Here is a 21,635-nt window from a genome sequence, read left to right as displayed (position 1 = left end):
CTAAAATATGTTTTTCAGGACCAAATTTATATAATTTTAGGCAGCCAAAAGTTAATGACCTTCTTACCCACAACACGCTCGAAGTTTGAATGATCACAGCGACTGTCTCTTGATTTTGTACACTTTCTCTTGTTCTTTCCATGATATTTGCAGACGATATGGACGTCTCCGTGCTTTACAAGTCCGCGGCGCTGGACCTGGGGATCCAGTGGGTTGGCTGGGCGGCGGCAGTGGCGTTCAGCACCGAGAAGTTCTTCGACTTGGCGGGGTCGGCAACATACGCCCTGGTGGCCTACCTGTCTCTACAGTGGGGAGGGGGGCACTTCACCAGGCAGAAGGTATATTCTGTTGTGTGTGGGGGTATTTTGAGCATTTCTGATAATCCAATTATATAGCCTTAACGTGATTAAGGTCTCAAAGTTTTGTACTGGGATTTCATTTTCCAAGCAGATGTTTGGAGTGTGTCACAAGTTCACAACTTGTAACATAATGTAAGTTCCAGTGATTTCTTTGTAATGTTATATCTTGGTTACTGTGAAAAAAAGTTTCAAAATTAGCTATAAATCAATTCAGTGCAAAATGTACTTATCTGGCCGTGTGAATAACATGGTGTTACCACTAAGTTACCAGTACCACCTGAGAAAAGTTAAAACCCTTTATTCTACATGTAGGTTCTAGTGCTGATCTGGGCCTTCCTTCTAGGTTCCTACCTGTTCCTGCGAGTGCTGAGGGAAGGGAAAGATGTTCTATATGTTCATATGTTGTTTCATAACAGTAAGATATCCTTGTTTCTATCTTCAACCTCCTCCAGGTCCAGACCACCCTAGTGCTGATCTGGGCCTTCCGTCTGGGTTCCTACCTGTTCATGCGTGTGCTGAGGGAAGGGAAGGACGTGAGGTTTGATGAGGCGAAGAGGAACCCCGCCCACTTCCTGGTGTACTGGACTCTCCAGGCCGTCTGGGTCTTCATCACGCTCCTGCCGACACTCATCCTCAACGCCAAGTCCAGGGACAGGGTTCTCGGATTTCAGGTAAGGTCGAGCATATTTAAAACATTGACTCATCAGCAACTTTTGACTGCTATAATTATAAATAGTCAAACTCAAAGATATTCTGCATGATTTCATGAAAATCTAAAGAAGAAGAACGTTGTTCTTTTGTAATTAAAAGCAATACTTTTAAGAATTTTACTTAAAATAGAATAGTTTGCCATTGTTCATCTTTCCTTAGACTTAATTTTGTAATGCTTTCTGTACTGACCTGTTCTTTTTTCCTTTTTTCATTGATTCTCTCATGATCAGTACAAGTCATGTAAAAACATGTTCACCTCTTTCATATCATCCTGATATTGTGAAAGTATAAACTGTGAATGTCAATCTATCTATTAGTAATGGAATCATTTCAAAAATCTCATGTCTGATTCTACAGGACTACCTCGGCTGGTTCCTCTGGGCTGTAGGGATCCTGCTGGAGGCTGTGGCTGATCATCAGAAGTCGGTCTTCAAGGCTGATCCAGAAAACTCAGGTGGGCATTTCTAATATATCTTCTTAAGCTTTAAGTTAACGTAAAGTGCCGCAAACTGTAAAGAATTTTATTCTGTTATCTGTAAAATAAGATTATCAGCTGCTGCTGCTTCATTCAATGTGTCTGACTCTTATGTCCTTTGTCTTCAGGTGAAGACGACACACACTGTGACACACACACATACAGATACAGACATACACACAGACAGACACACACACACAGATATACACACAGACATGTACACACAGATGCTGAGGCACACATACACACACTCTATTTTACACACACACACATACACACACCTATACTGTTGTCAACAGTGTGAATATCACAGTTGTCTGTTCATTATCTTTATTACAGGAAAGTTTATCCAGTCTGGCCTGTGGAGTATCAGCCAACACCCAAACTACCTGGGTGAGATCACCCTGTGGCTGGGTCTGTACATCACAGCAGCCGGCGTCATGAGGGGCTGGGAGCACATCAGTATTGTCTCTCCTGTTTTTGTAGCCTTTCTGTTGTTAAAAGTCAGTGGAGTTCCCCTGTTAGATGAGTTAGGCATGAAAAGATGGGGGAATAACCCAGGGTATTTGGCTTATAGGGAGAGGACAGCGGTCTTGGTACCTTTTGTGTGGTAGGTTAATGTACAGCTAAATGCTTTTGTTTTCAGAGTAAGGGTATTTTTTTTTCTGATTCAATACGTGTTTGATACAAATGTGTCAAAGTTAGGCAAACCTGTGATATGTTTAACAATGGGTAGCTTTTGGATCTATAGTCATATGTGTAGGTCAAAATGTTCTTAATGATAATAATAATATACACTGTATTTAAGCATGATATACAGAACCTTCAATTGTGCATTTTGTTGGTGTTTTTTTTTCTCTCCCATGTTTGTTGCCTTCCTGTTGTTAAAAGTCAGTGGCGTTCCCCTGTTAGATGAGTTAGGCATGAAAAGATGGGGAAACAACCCAGGGTATCTGATCTATAGGCAGAGGACAGCAGTCTTGGTGCCTTTTGTGTGGTAGTGTAATATACAGTTAGATGCTTTTGTTTTCAGAGTCAGGGTCCATTTTTTTCTGGTTCAATATGACATTGTGCTTGATACAAATGAGGCAAAGTTAGGCAAACCTGTGATGTATTCAACAGTGGTGTAGCTTTTGGATCTATAGCTATATGTGTTAGTCAAAATATCCTTAATTATAGTAATGATATGACATATTGGAGCATAATACAAAATTCTCAATCATGGTACTTTTTGGTGTTTTCTTCTCTCCCATGTTTGTTGTCTTCCTGTTGATAAAAGTCAGTGGGGTTCCCCTGTTGGATGAGATAGGCATGAAAAGATGGGGAAACAACCCATCGTATTTGGCTTATACTTGAAGTTATAGGGAGAGGACGGCAGTCTTGTACAATTAAGACAATTTTTTCTGGTTCAATATGCGCTTGGTACAAATGTCAGCATATGAAGCAAATGAGACTAACTTGAGGTTAGTTAACAGTGGCAAAACTTTTGGATCTATATTCATATACTACAGGTGAATTTCAAAAAGACCTGTCACTGTCAGTTTTTACCTAATGATAGTGGAATACACTATATCTAAGCATACGCAAAATTTTCAATGGTCCTTTTTGGTATTTAGTTGGCAGAGACTTGCCCTCTTATGCATGTAGACATAAGTCTCTTGTGTACATGTGTACATGTGTGTGTGTGTGTGTGTGTGTGTGTGTGTGTATGTGTTTGTGTGTGTGTGTATGTGTGAGAGAGTGTGTGTGTGAGTGTGTAAACTATGTAAGATATGTACAGTACCCAGACTACTCTAAGTCTTAGAGTGCTGGCTTTTCCTACTCAGCCTTTGTACGGTGGCTACTTTTGCACCAGTGTATTTGTACAAACTCGGTGTATAAACAGGATAATATGAACTTTAAAAAAAAATTAGTTAAAAACTCGTCTTAGTATGGCTACACTTTAAGAAGGAGGCTAAAATAGTATGAAGTTGTATTAACCGCTGCAGTCAACATTTCACACGCAGGCATATACTAGTAGATGGATACCTTTTCCTTTGGGGAAATAGAAGAATAAGTAGCTGTACTTCCATTGTTCTTATGCTGTTTTGGGGTTGGTTATGTGTACAAGGTGCTCATAAGTGTTTACTTAAGTAAGTGGAAAAGTCATTAAAGAAAGGTGAAGGAAATGTTTAATCAATTATGATTGCCTTCCTTCCTTATTACAGTTTCTTGGAAAAGGTTTAGGAAAATTTATTTGACATAAGTCAGTTGCATAGTCACTCTGTAGTTGACAAAATCTGAAATCATCTTAATCCCAGGAAAAGTAAATTGCACATTTGAGTTGACTACATTTTCATAGATCCAGCAATAGATTCATCTGTATACACATAAAAAATACATACAGCTGTTACAGGATTCTACATGACACTTAATATAAATACCCTGACAGTTGCATTTTCAGGGGTGCCAAAGAATACATACAAATTTTACGGAATACACACAAATTTTACGGAATACATAGTACGATCCATTACTAGAAACATACGATCCTTATGGAATACATGCGATCCTTACGGAATACATACGATCCTTACTAATTTGGAGAAATGTGCCTGGATCACGTGACACCGGCGGCAAATTCAAGATGGCTGACTCGGGATAACCAGTTCTTTGTACGATATCTTGGCTTTTAAGAGCTTAATAATGGCGTATCCCATCCGGCTAAACTCTAAAAATCTCAAGCTGCACTAAATTAAGACTGATGTAGGCTTAGACCAACTAGGAGGACCAGACAAAGCTAGATTCTGTGCTAGCGCGATGGCCAGCAAATTAGTAAGGATCGTATGTATTCCGCGTAATGGATTGTATGTATTCCGTTCGGATCGTATGTTTCTGCGTAATGGATCCTATGTATTCCGTACAGATCGTATGTTTCTAGTAATGGATCGTATGTATTCCGTAAAATTTGTATGTATTCTTTGGCACCCCTGATTTTAGGCTCTCAAGCTAAGCTCACAGAATGCATTAAAAGAAGTCCCAGAGTAGTGCTGTAAAACACAATGTGGTCATGTGTTATAGAAAGTACATGATAACTATACAACATGACACATATCATGGATCTGTGTATCGTCAGAAGCCGTTTTTCATCTGGTCTATATAATACCGTTTTCAGTGCTGTTGTTTATGCTTCATCATTGCTCTGTATGGATACTTTGCTTGTTGCTTCCATATGCATTTGACACCAAAGCTGACAGTTTTTTCTTCTGTCCACCTTTAGTTTTGCAATGTAAGTTCTGAGCCTGAGTTCTGCTGAGATGCTGGTAAGCACTGTCAAGTTTTGTGGAATTGTTGGGACTGGTTACACGAGGTGTTGTTTTGCCATTTCTTCTATTCTCTCCCAAATTGTTGTAGGTATGGTTTTAAGGTTAGGTCCAAGCAATCCACTTTCAGGTCACTTGATATTTCCTTCATTGCAAATATTGACATTCATGTGATAATCCTTGCTTTGTAAATGTACATGTTACAGCAGCTGTCTTTAACTGCTATGAGTTCCACCAAGGACAAAACAAGTATCTTCCCATGTACTGCACAGTCACTTGATTAGATAAGTTATATGTACAAAATGAGATGATATGGCAAGACTAATTGAGGATGTGCTGTAGTGTCCTCATAGTTAGCTAACCTTGATTGACTGTTTGCGACAACTATTGCCGTGCTCTAAACACTGAGTGCACTCCTACATACTCGAATGTTGTTCAGTAAAATACTTTTGGAAAGTCGGGATTCGCTGTGATGTCATCGTACATAGCTTTCATCATCTTCATCTTCGTCTTTTTCACTCCAACATTTTCCAATGTCATCTGAATGATGAAGAAATATCAGGATGTACTGTTGTTTTGCCTCAGATAGCTTTCCACTCCCACAACCTTGAATGTTGTTCAGTACTTTTGTAATGTCGGAATGTTCAGCGTCATCACCGTAGATAGCGTTCATCATCTTCAGTGACTGTTTGTAATAGCCCATAGCTTTCCCCTGATCGCCAAGTTCACTCCAGCATGCTCCAATGTTGTTAAGTGATGAAGCAATGCCGGGATGTGCTGTTATTTTACCATAGATAGCTTTCATTATGTTCAGTGACTGTTCAGAATAACTGATAGCTTTACTCTGATCACCAAGCCTACTCCAACATGTTCCAATGTTGTTAATTAATGCAGCAATGTTGGGATGTGCTGTTGTTTCGCCATAGATGACTTTCATCATCTTCAGTGACTGTTCGTAGTAACTGATAGCTTTCGTCTGATCTCCAAGGTTACTCCAACATGCTCCAATGTTGTTTAATGACGAAGCAATGTTGGGATGTGCTGTTGTTTGGCCATAGATGACTTTCATCATCTTCAGTGACTGTTCGTAGTAACTGATAGCTTTCGTCTGATCTCCAAGGTTACTCCAACATGCTCCAATGTTGTTTAATGACGAAGCAATGTTGGGATGTGCTGTTGTTTCGCCATAGATGACTTTCATCATCTTCAGTGACTGTTCGTAATAACTGATAGCTTTACTCTGATCACCAAGGTCACTCCAACATTTTCCAATCCTCTCATGTAATGAGACAATGTTGGGATGCACTTTCTTGTCTCCATAGATAGTATTTCCGACTCTGAGTGCCTGTTCATAGTAGCTCATTGCTTGCTTACAGTCACCACGCTGTTCCAAGGAATTTCCTAGTTCAGAAAGTATTTTGAATTGTTTCTCCTCGTCTCCACCCGCCTGTCCTAGTGCTGTTTGCCAGTGACATATGGATGCATCAAAATGGAACAGCTGTTGTGTTATTCTGCCCCTTGTTTCAGATGAAATGTCAAAGAGTGCTGTTTTGAATATCTTTGTTGTTGACTTTGCATTCGTAGCTGTATCCATAATGCACCTTTTTAATGGAATGGCAGTATAATAGTACCTGAAAAGCATTTTCGAGTCAGGTATGTAATAGACTGACTGAACATAAGAGTCAACTACATCATGTTCATACATTTGGGGTTTCATCTCAGTGAGAGGAGACATTCCGCCCTTCTGTCCTCCATTGGCAATGTACGTTCTTAACCGTAGCTCCGCTGCGATGCTGATCAGTACAGTCAAGTGGTGGGCATCTTCCTGAGTGATCCGTTGTGTCCTGTGCAGTTCTTCTATTATTTCCCACACACTGGGGACCGTAATACCGCAGCAAATACTCAACACATCTATGGCTACGCTGGGGAAACGGTATATTTCTTTATTGACATCAAGAATTTGACCTGTTGGCTCAACATTTCTTATTTGGTGAATATTCTGATACAGTGTTTGCATTGCTGACAACGGTGACCGCAGAGGTGAACCGTGATCTAGAGGTGAACTATATAAGATTTTTTTTACTCTGTCCGTATACTCGTCCACCAAAGACTCTTCCCCTGTTAAGTAGGACGCCCGTCTGAGGATGTCGTACAGGTGATAGCCTTCCGCCAGGGCGATGTCCAGATGTTGATATTTGGCCAACTCAGTAGGAGTCTGGATAAGACTGACAGAAGGCTTGGTTCTGGTCTTGTCTCTTCCAAAAGGAGTATAAGAAGCCCAATGCATGAAGCCATCAAAGGCAAAGCCGCGAGTTGAGATGGAGTCAAAGAACCAGTCTTTCCCTGGGTCTTCCGAGAGGAAGTCGTTGAGTGAAGGGATGGCCATTGCTGGGAGGATGGTCTCACCAAGGTTGATGACTTTAAGGTGTAAGTAGTGTGTGAGATTCAGGAAGTACCTCCGTGTATCATCATTATCCTTCCCCTCCTCAAGCAGAAGGGCGAACTCAAGGTCGGAGTAAGGCGTGACCAGTTCTGTTGCCTGTGACCCTAGCCCGATGAAAGCATACTTGCAAGGAGGAGCACCAAGCTTGGCGATACATTCATCTGTCAGAAGTTGGACAAACTCTTTTCTTTCAATAGTGATACTCTTCAACAAGCTCTTGATTGCTTCTGCTCGTTTGATCTCTACTTCTCTAACAACAGGATCATCTTCATCATACTGATAAGGGTTGTGTTCCTGATGAATTGTTTCAAGCTGGGATTTCACACGGGCGCGCATGTTGTGCAGTTCCTTTCTGTGATCTAATGTGCTGCTGGATGGACACCGTTCACAGTCTAGTTTACAGGTGTTCCTAAGGAACTGCCTTTCTGTTTCTTGCAGTCTTGTTACAAAGTTTTGTTTGTCTCCATCTGTCCGTGCCATGGAGGCGTTATACAGAGCTGCGGCCTGTGTGAATTTCCTACCTTCTCCTGTCCGCTTGCCTCGCTCGACGTAGACGTCACCCAAGAGGCAGAGACAGTCGGCTTCTTTAGCCTTGTCCGGTTTACTTGGATCTGTAGGTTGAAAAAAATCATAATGCATCAAACTTAACAGTTATACTAAACTTAATACCATGGGGATATTTACTTAACTGGATAAAATTTTGAAAATTTTATCCAGTTGCTTGAGTAACTATTTTTGGCGTATCTTACTACCTGGATGTCTAACCTTCATCAACGTAAACCGAATATTCCATGATAGAAATTGTCATTGAAACATTTACATAATTCAGCTGCAATTGCAACTTCAAACTTTAGAAACAAGACCTTAAGTTAGCATGATTAGCTGGAGTATACATGTAAAGTGCATGACAGACCGTGAATAAGTTTCAAGGCAGCTGCTATGTTCTGTTCTGCTGCGTCCAGGTCTCCATTTCCCAGCTCACGGTCTGCCGCCTGGATGTTCCTACGGTAGGAGCTAAAACAAACAAAATAAAAAACACCATAGATCATTAACAGCGCTTTTTATGATGGCAGCAAATGAAATGGGACCCTGACAAAATATCAAGTTGAATGTAACCTAGGTGCTGGACATTCATCTCTTCCATTTGTTACAAAGCTCTGCCCAACCTGTTTGTCATAAGATCCTTTTGAATCTACTTTATACACAGAAGTATTTGAATGAAATGTCTAATTCACATACTAAGTACATGTACGTATTTAGAAAATGCTCCCTACTTTGTTTAAGTTCAAACAGTTTTATAAAACATTCAACATGCCATTACAAACAAACAGTTGACACTAATTGGCATTTCCAGCATTCTTCCATTCTTGGGCACTGAAATTGAATAACAGAATGCCTAATATTCTTCTCCAATTTATACAGAAGCTTTTTAAACCAGTCAACCTTTCCTGTACGTACATGTGCTGTTGGTTCATTCCATCAGTGATGATGTCGCTAAAGGGCGCAGCTGAGAAGGGAGAGAAGTGGCCCTGCCGTCCTCTTACGTCTTGCGTACGTGTTGACCTCTACAAGAACCAATAAGAAGTCAGGAATGATTAACAGGCAGGCAATTGTGTTATTTAAATTTTAGTGCACAATTGAATTGGCCAAAGGTAATGACTCGACTTGACTCGAGGAAGGCCAATGTAGAAGTGTATGTTGTATAAATTCAATGATTGTTGATTTAAGCATGATCATTAACACATTGATGTGATACTGATAGGGTGCATGTCATCAATTGGCCAAGACCTTCATCTCCCCAAAGGCCAAACAAAGTGAAAATCCTAACTGACAAAAGTAACCATTTAATTATGTAAATACAGTGCACATCTGTATTCAGTGTATAACAGATGTACCATCTCAATTGTCCTGATCAATTTAGTGCATTCAGAATATAGCAGAACATACGATTACCTGTTTTATTGCTTCCTCCACCTTCTCTGTGTACCGGATACGATGAAGCAAAGTCTCTTTCCCTTCTGACCCATCACATCTTGTCAGGGCCTTGTTGTACATGGCAACCGCCTCGGACAAAAGTGACACATCAAGTGTCGTTTTGCCTTTGTCAGCGTACAGATCTCCAAGAGATTTCAGAACCTCTTGTTCCAACAATGTGTCGCCATTTGTGATGGCTGTTGTTAATATCTTTCTGAACTCCTCCTCAGAATCTGCCCAGACAGGACCCCCCAAGAACTTCCCCACCATTTCTGTGTTGTGACAAATTTTTGCAACCCTTAGTACATTGCCATCAGCAGGACTGACATTGTCTGGTTTCTCTGTGACGTTGATCCTCAGATCCTCTGCCATGCTTGTCATGTTTATGTCTGGTACTGGTTCTGTCCTGTGTGGCAAAGGAGGATTCTTTAGCCAAACAATAGCCTTTGTCACACTGCTACTAAATTTAGCAGTCTTTAAAGAGTGCGTTACATTACAGAGTGCACATTACAGAGTGCGGCCTCAGCAACGTGGACCCGCTGGACAGAGCCGCTTGGAGGCGGTGTGTGAAGACTTGCCGACTGCTGCCTACCCCTGCGTCAGGGAACCCCGCAGCAGTATAATCTAAGACTGGATACTACTACAATTTACTACTACATTTAAAAACTAATTTCTCTCTTCCCGAGACATTTTTTTCATTCCAAGGAGTTGGGAGAAATATTCAGTTAATTGACTTCATCTCTAAATCAAAGACTAAATGTAGCCCTGAGGTGTCATCTATCAAATTACTTATCAATGATCATTCCTTTTTCACATTGGTTGTGGACTTTGTAAACAACATGGCATCTACAGCCTGAATCAGAATGATAGAATTACAATAAAGGAAAAAAGATTACAACAAGGCCTCACCTTGCCTGGTCTCGAGTGCTGTCAGATCTTTTCCCATCATGCACAGCAGGAGGTTCGTTGGCATCTGTTGCACCCTAAACAATAGTTTTTAGTCATTAGCATCTGTGGTTATGTTGCTCCATTCATAATTGTCAATCTTTTAATCATTATCGAATAAACCATCCATATGTTACATGTACACAAGTCAAGGTTTGAAGCTACATGTATTCTATCACCACTAAATCATCAAATTCAGGTTGCACACAAAATACTTAACAAGAGCAACTTTCATTTTATACCATGCGTCACACCATGCGGAGTGAAAATACCATGATCAGTATCAAACTTCCTTTGTTGAAGCAAGGAGGTTGAAGAACTGGCTCTTAGCATTAATGCAGTAATTGAAATATTAACTGAGTGTGCAATAAACAATCTCTAGTTTAATTTGGGAATTCCAGTTCAATTTTGGACTACCTCCCACATTTCAGTAACCTGAACCCAAATGGCTTAATATTTTGGTAGGTGAAAATGAAGTTAGAAATATATAGCAGCCATTGATGAAGTGTAGTCCGAATTCTGACTTTATCTATGATTGTGCAGGAAGAGAGAGATGATGTGCAAAAAGAAAACACCAAGTTGGAAGGTTACATGTATGGTGCAGAATTTGGCTAATCCCCAAAGGCTCATCAAATGGCTGCTACATAAAATTTTAACTTCATTTTCACCTACCAGTTGTGATATCAAGCCATTTGGGTTTAACTTTAAGATCATTACTGAAATGTGTTCCAAATTAAACTGGAATTCTCAAATCAAACTGGAGGCTGCAAAATACATTATAGTCTATTATATAATAAGCATTTTGTCTAACCATATTGAACCAGGTTGATATACATGTACATTGTATGTAAAGGTTAATACAAGTATGCATGTACATTGTACAATACATGTACCTTGATTCTTATTTATGTTTAGATGTCACTTGACTGTGAGATGCAAGACTTATCTGAATACAGTCATGATCACAGTTACTTACCTTGTGTGTGACCATTTCAGAACTGAGCTGCTCATCATCAACTGAAGCTGTATGTAGCAATTCTATGGTAAACAGAAATGTTTGCAAAATGTGTGATTATGTATATTCTGTATGCAGAATCTTACATGGAGTTGGGAACATATATGACTGTATTGATAGACATAAACCTGAATATAGAATATGATCCAAAATTAATGATTATTCAGTGATTTAATCCTACAACCAGAATGAAAGCAATAAACACATGGTCTAAGTTATGAATAAACAAAAATGTGTTTACCTGACCCATCTTGTGATGATAGCACCATTTCCCCTGCTGCTTCATCAACAGCTTGTATGGGTGGCTCTTGTTCTTCACCCTTTGCCATTGCCAGATTGTTTCTCAGTTTTGTGTTTTCAGCATTCAGTTCTTGTATGGACCTTTCTTTACCCTTATTTTCTGCTGTTAAGTACTCAGTTTTCTTCTTGTTGTCCAGGAGATGTTTCTGTGCTGTCTCCTGCTCCTGTGTGAGCCGTTTGACTTCCCTCTGGAGACTTCTCACCATGCCTTCTTGTAACTCTACCTGGCGCTGAGCTCTCTCGTGTTTGCCCCTCAAACCTGCCACCATCTCTGTCAGTTCTTTCTTTTCAATTTCTTGTTCTTTGTCCTTCTGCACTTTCTCCTTTGAGAGCCGAGTGACTTCCTTCTGGAGACTCTCTATCTTTACGTCCTTACACTTTTCTTCTTGTTCCATCATTGCCAGTTTGTTGGTCAGTTTGGTCTTTTCAGCAAGTAGGCCCTTATTTTCTTGTGTTGCATTCTTAATTTCCTCCATGTGTTCTAAGAGAATTTTCTCTGCTGTCTCCTTATCCTGTGTAAGCTGGGTGACATCCTGGTGGAGACTCTCCACCTTTTGACCCTTTAACTTTTCTTCTTGTTCCATCATTAGCAGTTTGTTGTCCAGTTTTGTCTTTTCAACAAGATTTAGTTCTTCTATGGTGTCTGTCATACCCTTATTGGCTCCTGTTAAGTCCTCAATTTCCTTCTTGTTTTCCAGGAGAACTTTCTGTGCTGTCTCCTGCTCCTGTGTGAGCCGGGTGACTACCTTCTGGAGATGCTGTGTATTCTGCCTTTCAGACTCTAACTGGTTCTTAGCTATCTCATGTCTGCTTGTCAGTTTTGTATTTTCAGCAAGAAGTTCATTGTTGCTATCTTTCATGTGATTACTGTCACGTGTCAGTTCTTCAATTTCCTTCTTGTGGTCCAGGAGAAGTTTCTCCTTTTCTTGTGTGAGCCGGGTGACTACCTTCTTGAGATGGTGTGTATTATGCCTTTCAGACTCTAACTGGTTCTTTATTATCTCCTGTTCTGCCTGCAATGTTGACATCTTTGTTCTCTTCTGTGCTAGCTGCCTAATGGAGGAATAAGTGATCCTGTCTAAGAAGCTTGTGTCCTCCTGAGTTATGTTTGTGGCCAGGTCCAGACTTGTCAGAAGAGGACGATTCATGCCAGGCTGCTTAGGTGGGGCCAGCAAGGCTGTCAGACTGTCTGCAGAGGGAGTGCGTTGTATTCCTACTAATTGTAAAAAAAAAATGATTAGACAGAGACAACAGAGTTCTGTATTAGATAACTTAGTCATGTATACCCCTACTCTGCTTTTAAAGATTAGCACTCACCCTCTCATGAATATGCTTGGTGATATGGACTCACCTAATTTCGGTTCTTTTGCTGTCCCAGGTGAGCCCTCTGCTGTCCCAGGTGAGCCCTCTGCTGTCCCAGGTGATCTCTCTGCTGCCCCAGGTGATCTCTCTGTTGTCCCGGGTGATCTCTCTGCTGTCCCAGGTGACCCCTCTGCTGTCCCAGGTGACCCCTCTGCTGTCCCAGGTGACCTCTCTGCTGTCCCTGGTAGTCTCTCTGCTGTCCCAGGTGATCTCTCTGCTGTCTGCTCATGAGGTGATGTCTTTCCTATACCTTGGATGTAAAGATCACACATGAGTACATGTAAAGGTTGCTGGTAGATAAATATGTTGTCAAACAGGGTGTACCTCTGAGTCAGTGATTATTCGCTTGTAAACAAAGAGCATGCATATATTTTGCAAATCATTAGATAATTGTTCTGAACTTAAGCATACGTAATAATCAAAGCACTGTGACAACCAGTGGTTTGCCGTCTTTAGTTATCCAAAACCCAACTTTTCAATGAGACTTAGTGTATGTACCTGTTGCAAGGTTGGTGGGCATTGCTAGGTCCAGAAAGTCGAGTTGTGAGCAGTTTGTCCTGTGTGAAAGTGGTTTGCAATAAACTGGGTAGTCCTCACTTAGTCCCAGTTTTTTGTGTGCTGGAAGACAAATTGTTAAGAATTTGGCATTCGTTAAAAACAGTGGCATACATATCCTTGCCTATTTTCCTGGTATACTGTGACTTTGTTGAATGAATACTAGTGATTATCTTTACTTAGATATCCATGCTAAGCATACTAATGTTCCTGACCACGTACAAATTACCCAATGTTCAATCTTGGGCCAGCCATTTAAGATTTATGACAAGGGCTTAAGCTAAAAACAACATAATATTAAACAAAACAATAACAAAAGACTTACCTCTGGAATGAGCATCCTCCAGGTTCACCATCCTAAACCCTCTGTTGGTGGTATTAGTCAACATGAGATGTCGACGACAGGCATAGAAATCCTCAGGGTCAATTTCGATGTCAAGTTCTGTGTTAGTTAGGTCACAAGCAGGGCCTTCTTCTAGGGCAAACAGATCTTGGAAGAACTTGTGCAGTTTCCCCAGGTTGTAGTTCATCCACAGTTCACGAAGACCACCCATGTCATGACAGGAAATGACAAAGACAATGCTTCCATCCTCTTGCCTTTCAGGTGTTGTACCAAAGAAATTCCAGTTTCTCAATAGTCGTTCAAGCCATCCTATTTCTGTATTCCTCTGTTTGATGCGAATACGTATCTCTGGGTTACCTGCAAAACAGACATCAATACAATAAGAATATTCAGGTACATCATCCTGTGATTTTAGAAATATACTGGCATTGCTTTCATCATGAGAATGTACGGTACATCATACCGGTACATGTACATATCCATTAGGAATCATACAATGTGTTGGTGACATTGGTATTACAACAGTATGGTCAATGTGTTCTTTAACCTTGAATCATTACATTAAATGATAATCTTGATTTCCTACCCATTTCCTTTGGAAGGCTGCTAATGTTCCTGTCCTTATTATGTGCTGACACACGGAAGCGGTAGTTTCCATTGTGCTGAACTTTTACTTTACAACTAAGTTCTGTTGTTCTTTCACCACATTCCTTCCATATATTCAGGATGTTTCCATCAGTATAGCGGCACATCTCTATGACATATTCATAGGTGACTGGATTTTCATCATTCTCATCATCTGGTTCAGGGTCCAACCAAGTCAATGACACAGACTCTTCTTTAAGGTCTTTCACCTTAACGTCTCTTGGTGGGAATGGCTGACCTGAAAATATGATAATAACTATAGCATGATCAATTTCAATCAATAGAAGACATTCACTGATGACAGTATCCAGCAAGAAACATTATCATAAAAATGACCAAAAAATTGCAATGAAAAGATTAATACCTAAAACTAGATAGTATTACCTTTTTTTGTACAAAAAGTTCAGAAACTTAAATTCAATCAATTCATCTCAGTTATTACTTAGAATATAAATTTTGTTATGCTGCTTAAAAATCAAGATGGATTGACTGGCATTGAGCATTTAGCTCCAATATGGTTCTTCTTTTTAAAGTGTATATGACACCAAAATACAGCATTTTCTTCATCTGCACTTAGAAATAGTATCATTCAATGAATATGAACGTTTAAAACAAATACACACCCTTCTGATGTTATTTAACATCAAACCATCATGTTTTGGGTAGCATTTTTACTACCATACCTCCAGCTCTTGATTCTTTTCTGATCTTCTTGCCAGGTAATTACTTTATTCAGAGACTTGACCACTCATGACGTTACAATGAACACAGCAGCCGGTTCGGAACCTAACACCACGGCTTGTGAAAACCATTGTTTGATGACCAAACAGTGCTTAATTATAATGTGATTACTTTCAATTGAAAGACATGAAAATATTCATTTTGTTTGCTTCTCAAAAGAATCTTCTTTCCGAGCCGCAATTCAAAGTTCCATACTGGCTGCCATGTTCATTGTGACGTCACGAGGGGGCAAGTCACTGATTAATGTAATTACCTGGTGGGAAGAATCAAAAGCTGGAGGTATGATGTTTTGATGGTTCGATGTTCAATAACATCCAAAGTGTATATTTTGTGCAAATGTCTAATATGCTGTTGAACAATATTATTATAATTTCGGGAAATTCTTAATTTTGATGTCATTGTTGTCTTATGCACTTTAAGTTACTTAATGATATTCAAATCAAAAGTAACTGACTAAAGGTAAGTACATGAAGATACCAACCTTTCTCTTTCGCTACAACATTTCTCAGTTTGGATCCATCACTGAAGAATAGCTCACCGGACATGTCTTCAAGAGCTGCAGACTTAATACAAAAATCATATGCCTCATAAGGTTCCATATTGCCTACTTTGAACCTTGTGGTTTTAGCTGGTAATACAGGTTTGTCATGTGCTTTGCCCCACTTGTTTTCAAACGCAATGGAACGTTCCAGGCGGTACCCATGCAGCTTGTTAGAAGTGACCCGTTTCCATTGTAATTCTATGAAGTCAGTTGTAGCCTGTGCAACTTCAAATCCGTCTGGGGCCTTTGGGATTTCTGGAAGATGTAAACACAAGTCAGCGTCACTCGAATTAACATCTTTCCACAAAGTGTTGCTTCATTTTGCCTTTATAACATGTATCAGCCAATAAAAGTGGATATTAGTTGTTAGTAAATAGACCAATCCTGGCCACCTCCATCAAAATGTTACAGTAGAAATGCAAAATAAATACATAGAAATGCAAATATTTGACAGACACACAGCCTTTCTCTCATTGGATATACTACTACTGAGTGCCATTCTCTCATTGGCTGAACTGCTAATTCAGTGAATGGACTGTGAGGATTGGTCTATTGCTCTCAATTTGTAAATTTGCATTATAAATTTTATGAAATGATGTCCTACTGGACCTTTCCACTAGACAGTGATTGTTGAGCGACTGTACAGTGACCGAAATTGGATTTGTGTGACCCTTGCTTGCATAAATTCCTTCACCAAGAAGGTTATGTTTTCTGGACAGGTGCGTGTGTCTGTATGAACACTATAACTTGAGAATATCTGGATGGATTGTCTTGATTTTTTTGTGGGTAGGTCTTCATGAGACTTCAAAATGATAAGATTTTGGGCCCCCTGTCGGACTGCAGAAGAACTAACCTGTTTTGATATCTCGTGTTCTGGAAATGGTATGGTCGTCAATTTTGAGTGGCAGCTCTTGAAAGGGAGAGTAAGTCTTGTAGGTTTGGGCCCCCTAGTGGCATGTCTGGAAGTGCAGGAGGCAATTTTTTTTTCAAACTTTTTAAGTCAGTATAACTCAATGAGGGGTTGATGGGTCATGATTTTTGGTCTGTAGATAGCTTATCTGATGGCTTAGTTACATAATCATACATTTATGTTAATCACGTGATTCAGGAGTTAATTTTACATATATCAACTAATAAGCCTAGGAAAGTTTAGAAATTCGCTGCATTCCATGATAGGACTCTCAAGCACAAGACATGTAACTGAGAAATAAATAAATCATGATACCCACGTGCACATACCAAATATCAATACAATCCATCCAGGCCTCCTCGACTTATGCTGTTCATCCACATCACTACTTCTAATAATGATAATATTAACAACAATAATGATAACAAATACTATTGGTCACATACACACACACACACAAACATGCAAATGCTATATACCGAAATATAACCATGGCGAAGGTAACAAAAGACTAAATGTATATTATACATTAACTCAATATGATATAGATATCTGGGATGAGTGTTAAAGTTTCCAGTCTTCCTATAGTCTTTAAAATGTTGTTTCTCCTGAAACAGTCATTAGAAAGAAACATTGAATTCACAAGGAACACAATCATTATGTCATTTCTTAACAGGCTTGTTGAAAGGATTTTTAGTTATAATGATAATATTATTACCTTTTTCCACCTGGTTTGCTCCTGGACCAGTGTTCTGCAAGTGTTGTCCTGTTAACAGAATAAGATAGAACAGTAATGTCAGTAAAGAATAAGTGATGCTGAGAATTTTTCTTAGAAGGAACAGTACCGTGAAGACAGCTATTAACAGGAATTTTGTAGTCTGTGGTAGAATGACCAATAATTGATAACCATCCATGATTCTATTTTAGCTATTGTTTGCTCCTGTGATAGCATCTTTGCAAAATAGTTAGCTAGGTAACCATCCCCATTGAAACATTTAGTCCTTGAAACCTGTATTACTTTGGTCAGCCTCTCTCCTGTATTTTAAGTGATTACTATTAACAGTAACTATACAGCATTGCTGTAGCTGTTAGGAGACCTAAAGTGACATACAAAATATCAAGACGATCCCTCCAGGCCTTCTTGAGTTATGCTTTTCATGCACATATACATAGTAAAAATGCTACCCAAAACATGAAATTCTTGGCAAAGGTAATAAACATTGTCTGACACTATTAGTATTAAATCCTGGGTTTATATCCCTCAAATGTTAAAGGTACAGTTTTTATTCAGCATATATCTTACCTTTATCATCTGGTCTCATCCGGTGTCTGAATTCACTACCATCTGTGGAGTCTGGCTCATGCACTTTGTTTCGACTGCCATTCTTATTTTTCTTATTTAAGATTCTATTCATTATGGTTGACAGTTTTGTTGTTGTTTCTGAAAAGAAAAGTTTCTCTTTGAGACTAATGGAAAATACAATAATATATACATTATACTCTCTGGTAGTCAATAAAAGTCAAAAATTTGTTCTGTCATGTTTCAGTTAAAGTTATATTGATTCATGATCAGTAACAATTACTAATAGTAGCATTTAACCGAGTGGAAATGTTGAGAATTGAAAAGAACTGAAAACCTTGAATTTAATGATAATCATTATAAGCGTGATTATCTCAAGACATTTAGACGTTTACCCATAAAAAACAGTCATAGGACTTATGAGCATAAGACAGAGATACGACTTCATGAGACAAAGTCCACCTGAGTGTATTGTTACTCCGGACCCCTAAAAATTTCAATAGCCTGATTGGTTCTCTCAGTTATCACATGACAAAAGTTGGTTAATAGATTGATCCAGAAATCCTTAAAAACTCTAAACTGTCTTAGGAATACCTTTAGCAAGAAATCTCTTCAAGAAATCATGTCTTTCGTGCAGTCTTTTGCCAGTTTTGGAGCCGGAGAACTTCCTGTACCTTGAACGACGACCATGTTAGGTACCCACTACTTATCACCGCTTTACCACTAAATATCCATCCGCAACAGAGCCACACCTGCTCAGGTAATAAGTAGTTCCTACAATGATATGTAGAACTGAAATGTCTGTGCATTTTTACTGAGAGTGAAGAGGGCCAGGTAGAATTTCTCGTCACATTTCCTCTTATAATTTGGTTGCCAGATAGAGTCAACATTTTGTGAAGAAAAAAGAGCAAAACTTAAACAGTAACAGTATGCTGTGTTTGTCACCTGAGTCCTTCATACATGCATGTTTACCCTCAGGCTGTTGAATGCTTTGTGCTGTGTGAACCTTGACCTTTGGCATACACACATTTGCGCTGGACCTAATCAGCCATGAATCACATGTAACTTCCGTTTTCACTAAGGACCAGGCAGAACTTGTCCAAATTCTGAGCCTTTCTTAATGCTTGAATGTGTGTTAATGTTAGTTTCTGCAGGGTGTTCATCTTCATGATCAACAAGTGGAGAAATCATATCAGGTTTGGTCACCTAAATGTTAACCATTCAATGACCTTAGTTGTAATGAAATCACATGGGTCCCCTTGAATGTACTGAAAGTTTGTTGTTGTTTTTGTGCAGACAATGGCCACTATATTTGTTCAAATCAAATATAACATATTACCATTCACCGGCAGCTTTCTGTATGTATGGTTATGTTAGGTATTCAAATGCCTCTCGTGTTGCATGTCCATAGTATATAAAAAACATATTAGGAATTGTTATCTGCCCAACAATGGCACAGTTGCAGTCAAAATTGGTCACACTAAGTTCACAGATGAATACGAAAAATAAATTGTTGGCAAATGAAGGGAGGAATGCTCTTATGGACAATTTTTTTCACACTTTTTTCGCACTTATCACTATTGCTTGTTGTTAACTATACCCACTGGTAAATTATAAGTCAAGTGCAAAATATTGTTTGATGGTATAAACATAATTGGATTGTATTCAATTTTACAGCTGAAGCCATTTGTGAGAAATAAAGATGTTCAACAGTATCCTTGACCAGGGTTTTGTGGATGTGACCGACCCGACTCGTCTCCATGCCGAGTTGTGGGGCGACTTTTTCTCCAAAGTCATCTCCTGTTGGCTCCCTCTCCTCATGTCTACTGTCCTGGTTGGGCGCGATCTTCTAGGTAATAATGAAATTTTGTGACTTATTGATGGACAAGTCCCTAAACATAGCATTGCATAATTGTTTCTTAGTCTACAATAAAATCTTTGTGTTATAAATAAAATGTTCCATCTGTTCAGGTCATATACACTCTCTTGCTGACAGAACATGTTTATTGGCCTAAATGGAAATTCAAGGGTCTATAAAACAAAGGTTTGGAAGAGTCAACCTCAATATATAGTTATACAAATATATGGCCATGTACGCCCATTATGATTTAGCCTATCTAGAAACATGAAATTATCGTAAAATATCAATTTTGACATTGTATGTATTTGCAATAACACCTTTTAAAAAAATGAGAAGGAAAATACATGTATCATCCATTTGCCAAAAAGCTGGTCATTCAGTTTGTCTTTTTCTAGATCTACGGGTATGTATCATGTAATGTTAAACGTCGTATTTCCCTTTTTTTCAGGATCCAGTACCCAGTGTTTCCCCCTGAGCCTTGTAAACACGACTGTGCAGCCTGAGAATGGAACCATCAGTAACTCAACCAACAACGCCTTTAGTGGTGTATCTGCTTATACCAGGCAACTTTCTGAGTTTGCAAATACTTATTGCGCTGGAAAGAATTCCTTTCCTGAAGGCACAATATTCAACTACCAGTTCTTTGCCATGATGCTGGTAGTTCAAGCAGGCATTATGTATGCACCATTTTTGATATGGAATCTAACTAAGGGCAGGGAGATCATTTGTATTGTAAGGTTCATAGCACATGACATGGAAGTTCTATATGACAGATTTAGGAAACAAAATACTCAAGACCAAGTTCAGACAGGAAGACAGGGGGCGGTACCCCAGGGAAATGTACAACCTCAAGTTGAGAGGCAGGTTGTGCCTGTTTATGGGCAAGAGGAGTTAGTGGCAGCAGAAAAGCAATGGAGAGCAGACTGTAGCATGTACAAATATTATGTGATCAAGCAAACAGTCTCTATACTCATTTCAGTGGCTTTCTTTATAAGTTTCTGGTCCCAACCCATTTCTATAAACAGCATTCGAGATAAGTTCCCATGTTCTGTAGAGGAGACCTTCTCTGTAACTTGCACGGTGCCTACAGCGACAGTACACACATTTGTATGGGTTACTAACATGGTTCTGCTTAGTGTTAATGTACTGATGATACTAGTTCACATCAGCATGCTTTATTTTTATACCGAGCACCAGCCATTCAAAGAGATTGGCATAAAAAATGAGGCACCAAGAGATCCACAATCTTGTCTAAAATGCTGCCCGAATTTCAATGATAGCTGCTTGATGCATGCTTTTTTCAAAGCCAACATTGAGTCTGTTGAGAAGTACAACTATGTGAAAAACCTGCTCAAGGTGGCACCAAGGAGGCAGGATTCACAGAGACCACAAACACAATTGTGAGGCAGTCAAATGCCATTTAGAATGCTCCAGATTATTGTAGATATATATGTGTGTGTGTGTGTGTGTGTGCGCGCGTGCTTATATGTGTGTATATATGTGCGTGTGTGTGTGCTTGTATGTCTGTGCTTATGTGTGTGTGTATGTGTGCATTTTTTGTATAACTATGTGTGTGTTGTGCACTCTGTTCTGACAGAAAGAGTAGACACAAGTGTAATTTCTCCATGTTCTGCTAGAGGTGTTGAAGTCTGCTATCTCTGATTAGACCTTACTTTCTCCTGTCTTGTTTTGTGGCATGCCATGCAGTCCTCTGCCTGCCTTAGAATAGATTATGTTTAATCAATACTCAAATCACACATCTTAGATATATGTGTTGTATGTGTATTGTATGTTGTACTGTGTAAATGATGTAGAATCAAGAGTTGCTGCATGCCCTGATAGCACCTGGAACA

At 39.4% G+C, this 21,635-nt stretch overlaps 1 protein-coding gene and 1 long non-coding RNA gene across 2 annotated transcripts; both read left to right on the top strand.

Annotated features, from left to right (window-relative positions):
- The first annotated feature begins 52 nt into the window (after nucleotides 1–52).
- On the top strand, nucleotides 53–2,272 carry LOC136420839 (uncharacterized). The gene is made up of 4 exons (XM_066407954.1): nucleotides 53–338; nucleotides 812–1,030; nucleotides 1,428–1,524; nucleotides 1,885–2,272. The coding sequence occupies exons 1-4, from the start codon at nucleotides 141–143 to the stop codon at nucleotides 2,157–2,159; spliced, it is 789 nt and encodes a 262-aa protein (XP_066264051.1). The 5' UTR covers nucleotides 53–140; the 3' UTR covers nucleotides 2,160–2,272.
- A 15,968-nt stretch (nucleotides 2,273–18,240) lies between these two features.
- Nucleotides 18,241–20,943, top strand: LOC136421017 (uncharacterized). The gene is made up of 3 exons (XR_010753366.1): nucleotides 18,241–19,117; nucleotides 19,599–19,774; nucleotides 20,231–20,943. It is a non-coding gene; the product is annotated as an uncharacterized lncRNA (long non-coding RNA).
- The last annotated feature ends 692 nt before the right edge of the window (nucleotides 20,944–21,635 follow it).

Source organism: Branchiostoma lanceolatum, chromosome 15, assembly GCF_035083965.1.
Source record: "Branchiostoma lanceolatum isolate klBraLanc5 chromosome 15, klBraLanc5.hap2, whole genome shotgun sequence".
Lineage (NCBI taxonomy): Eukaryota > Metazoa > Chordata > Leptocardii > Amphioxiformes > Branchiostomatidae > Branchiostoma > Branchiostoma lanceolatum.
The sequence above is the reverse complement of the archived record's forward strand: the minus strand, read 5'-3'. Positions and strand labels throughout refer to the sequence as shown.

Excerpts from the sequence above, each read along its gene's own strand:
- LOC136420839 (XM_066407954.1), top strand. The coding sequence starts at position 141 with ATGATATTTGCAGACGATATGGACGTCTCCGTGCTTTACAAGTCCGCG. Across the intron at positions 1,031-1,427 it reads ACAGGGTTCTCGGATTTCAG|GACTACCTCGGCTGGTTCCT; the intron begins GTAAGGTCGAGC and ends CTGATTCTACAG. Across the intron at positions 1,525-1,884 it reads GGCTGATCCAGAAAACTCAG|GAAAGTTTATCCAGTCTGGC; the intron begins GTGGGCATTTCT and ends TCTTTATTACAG.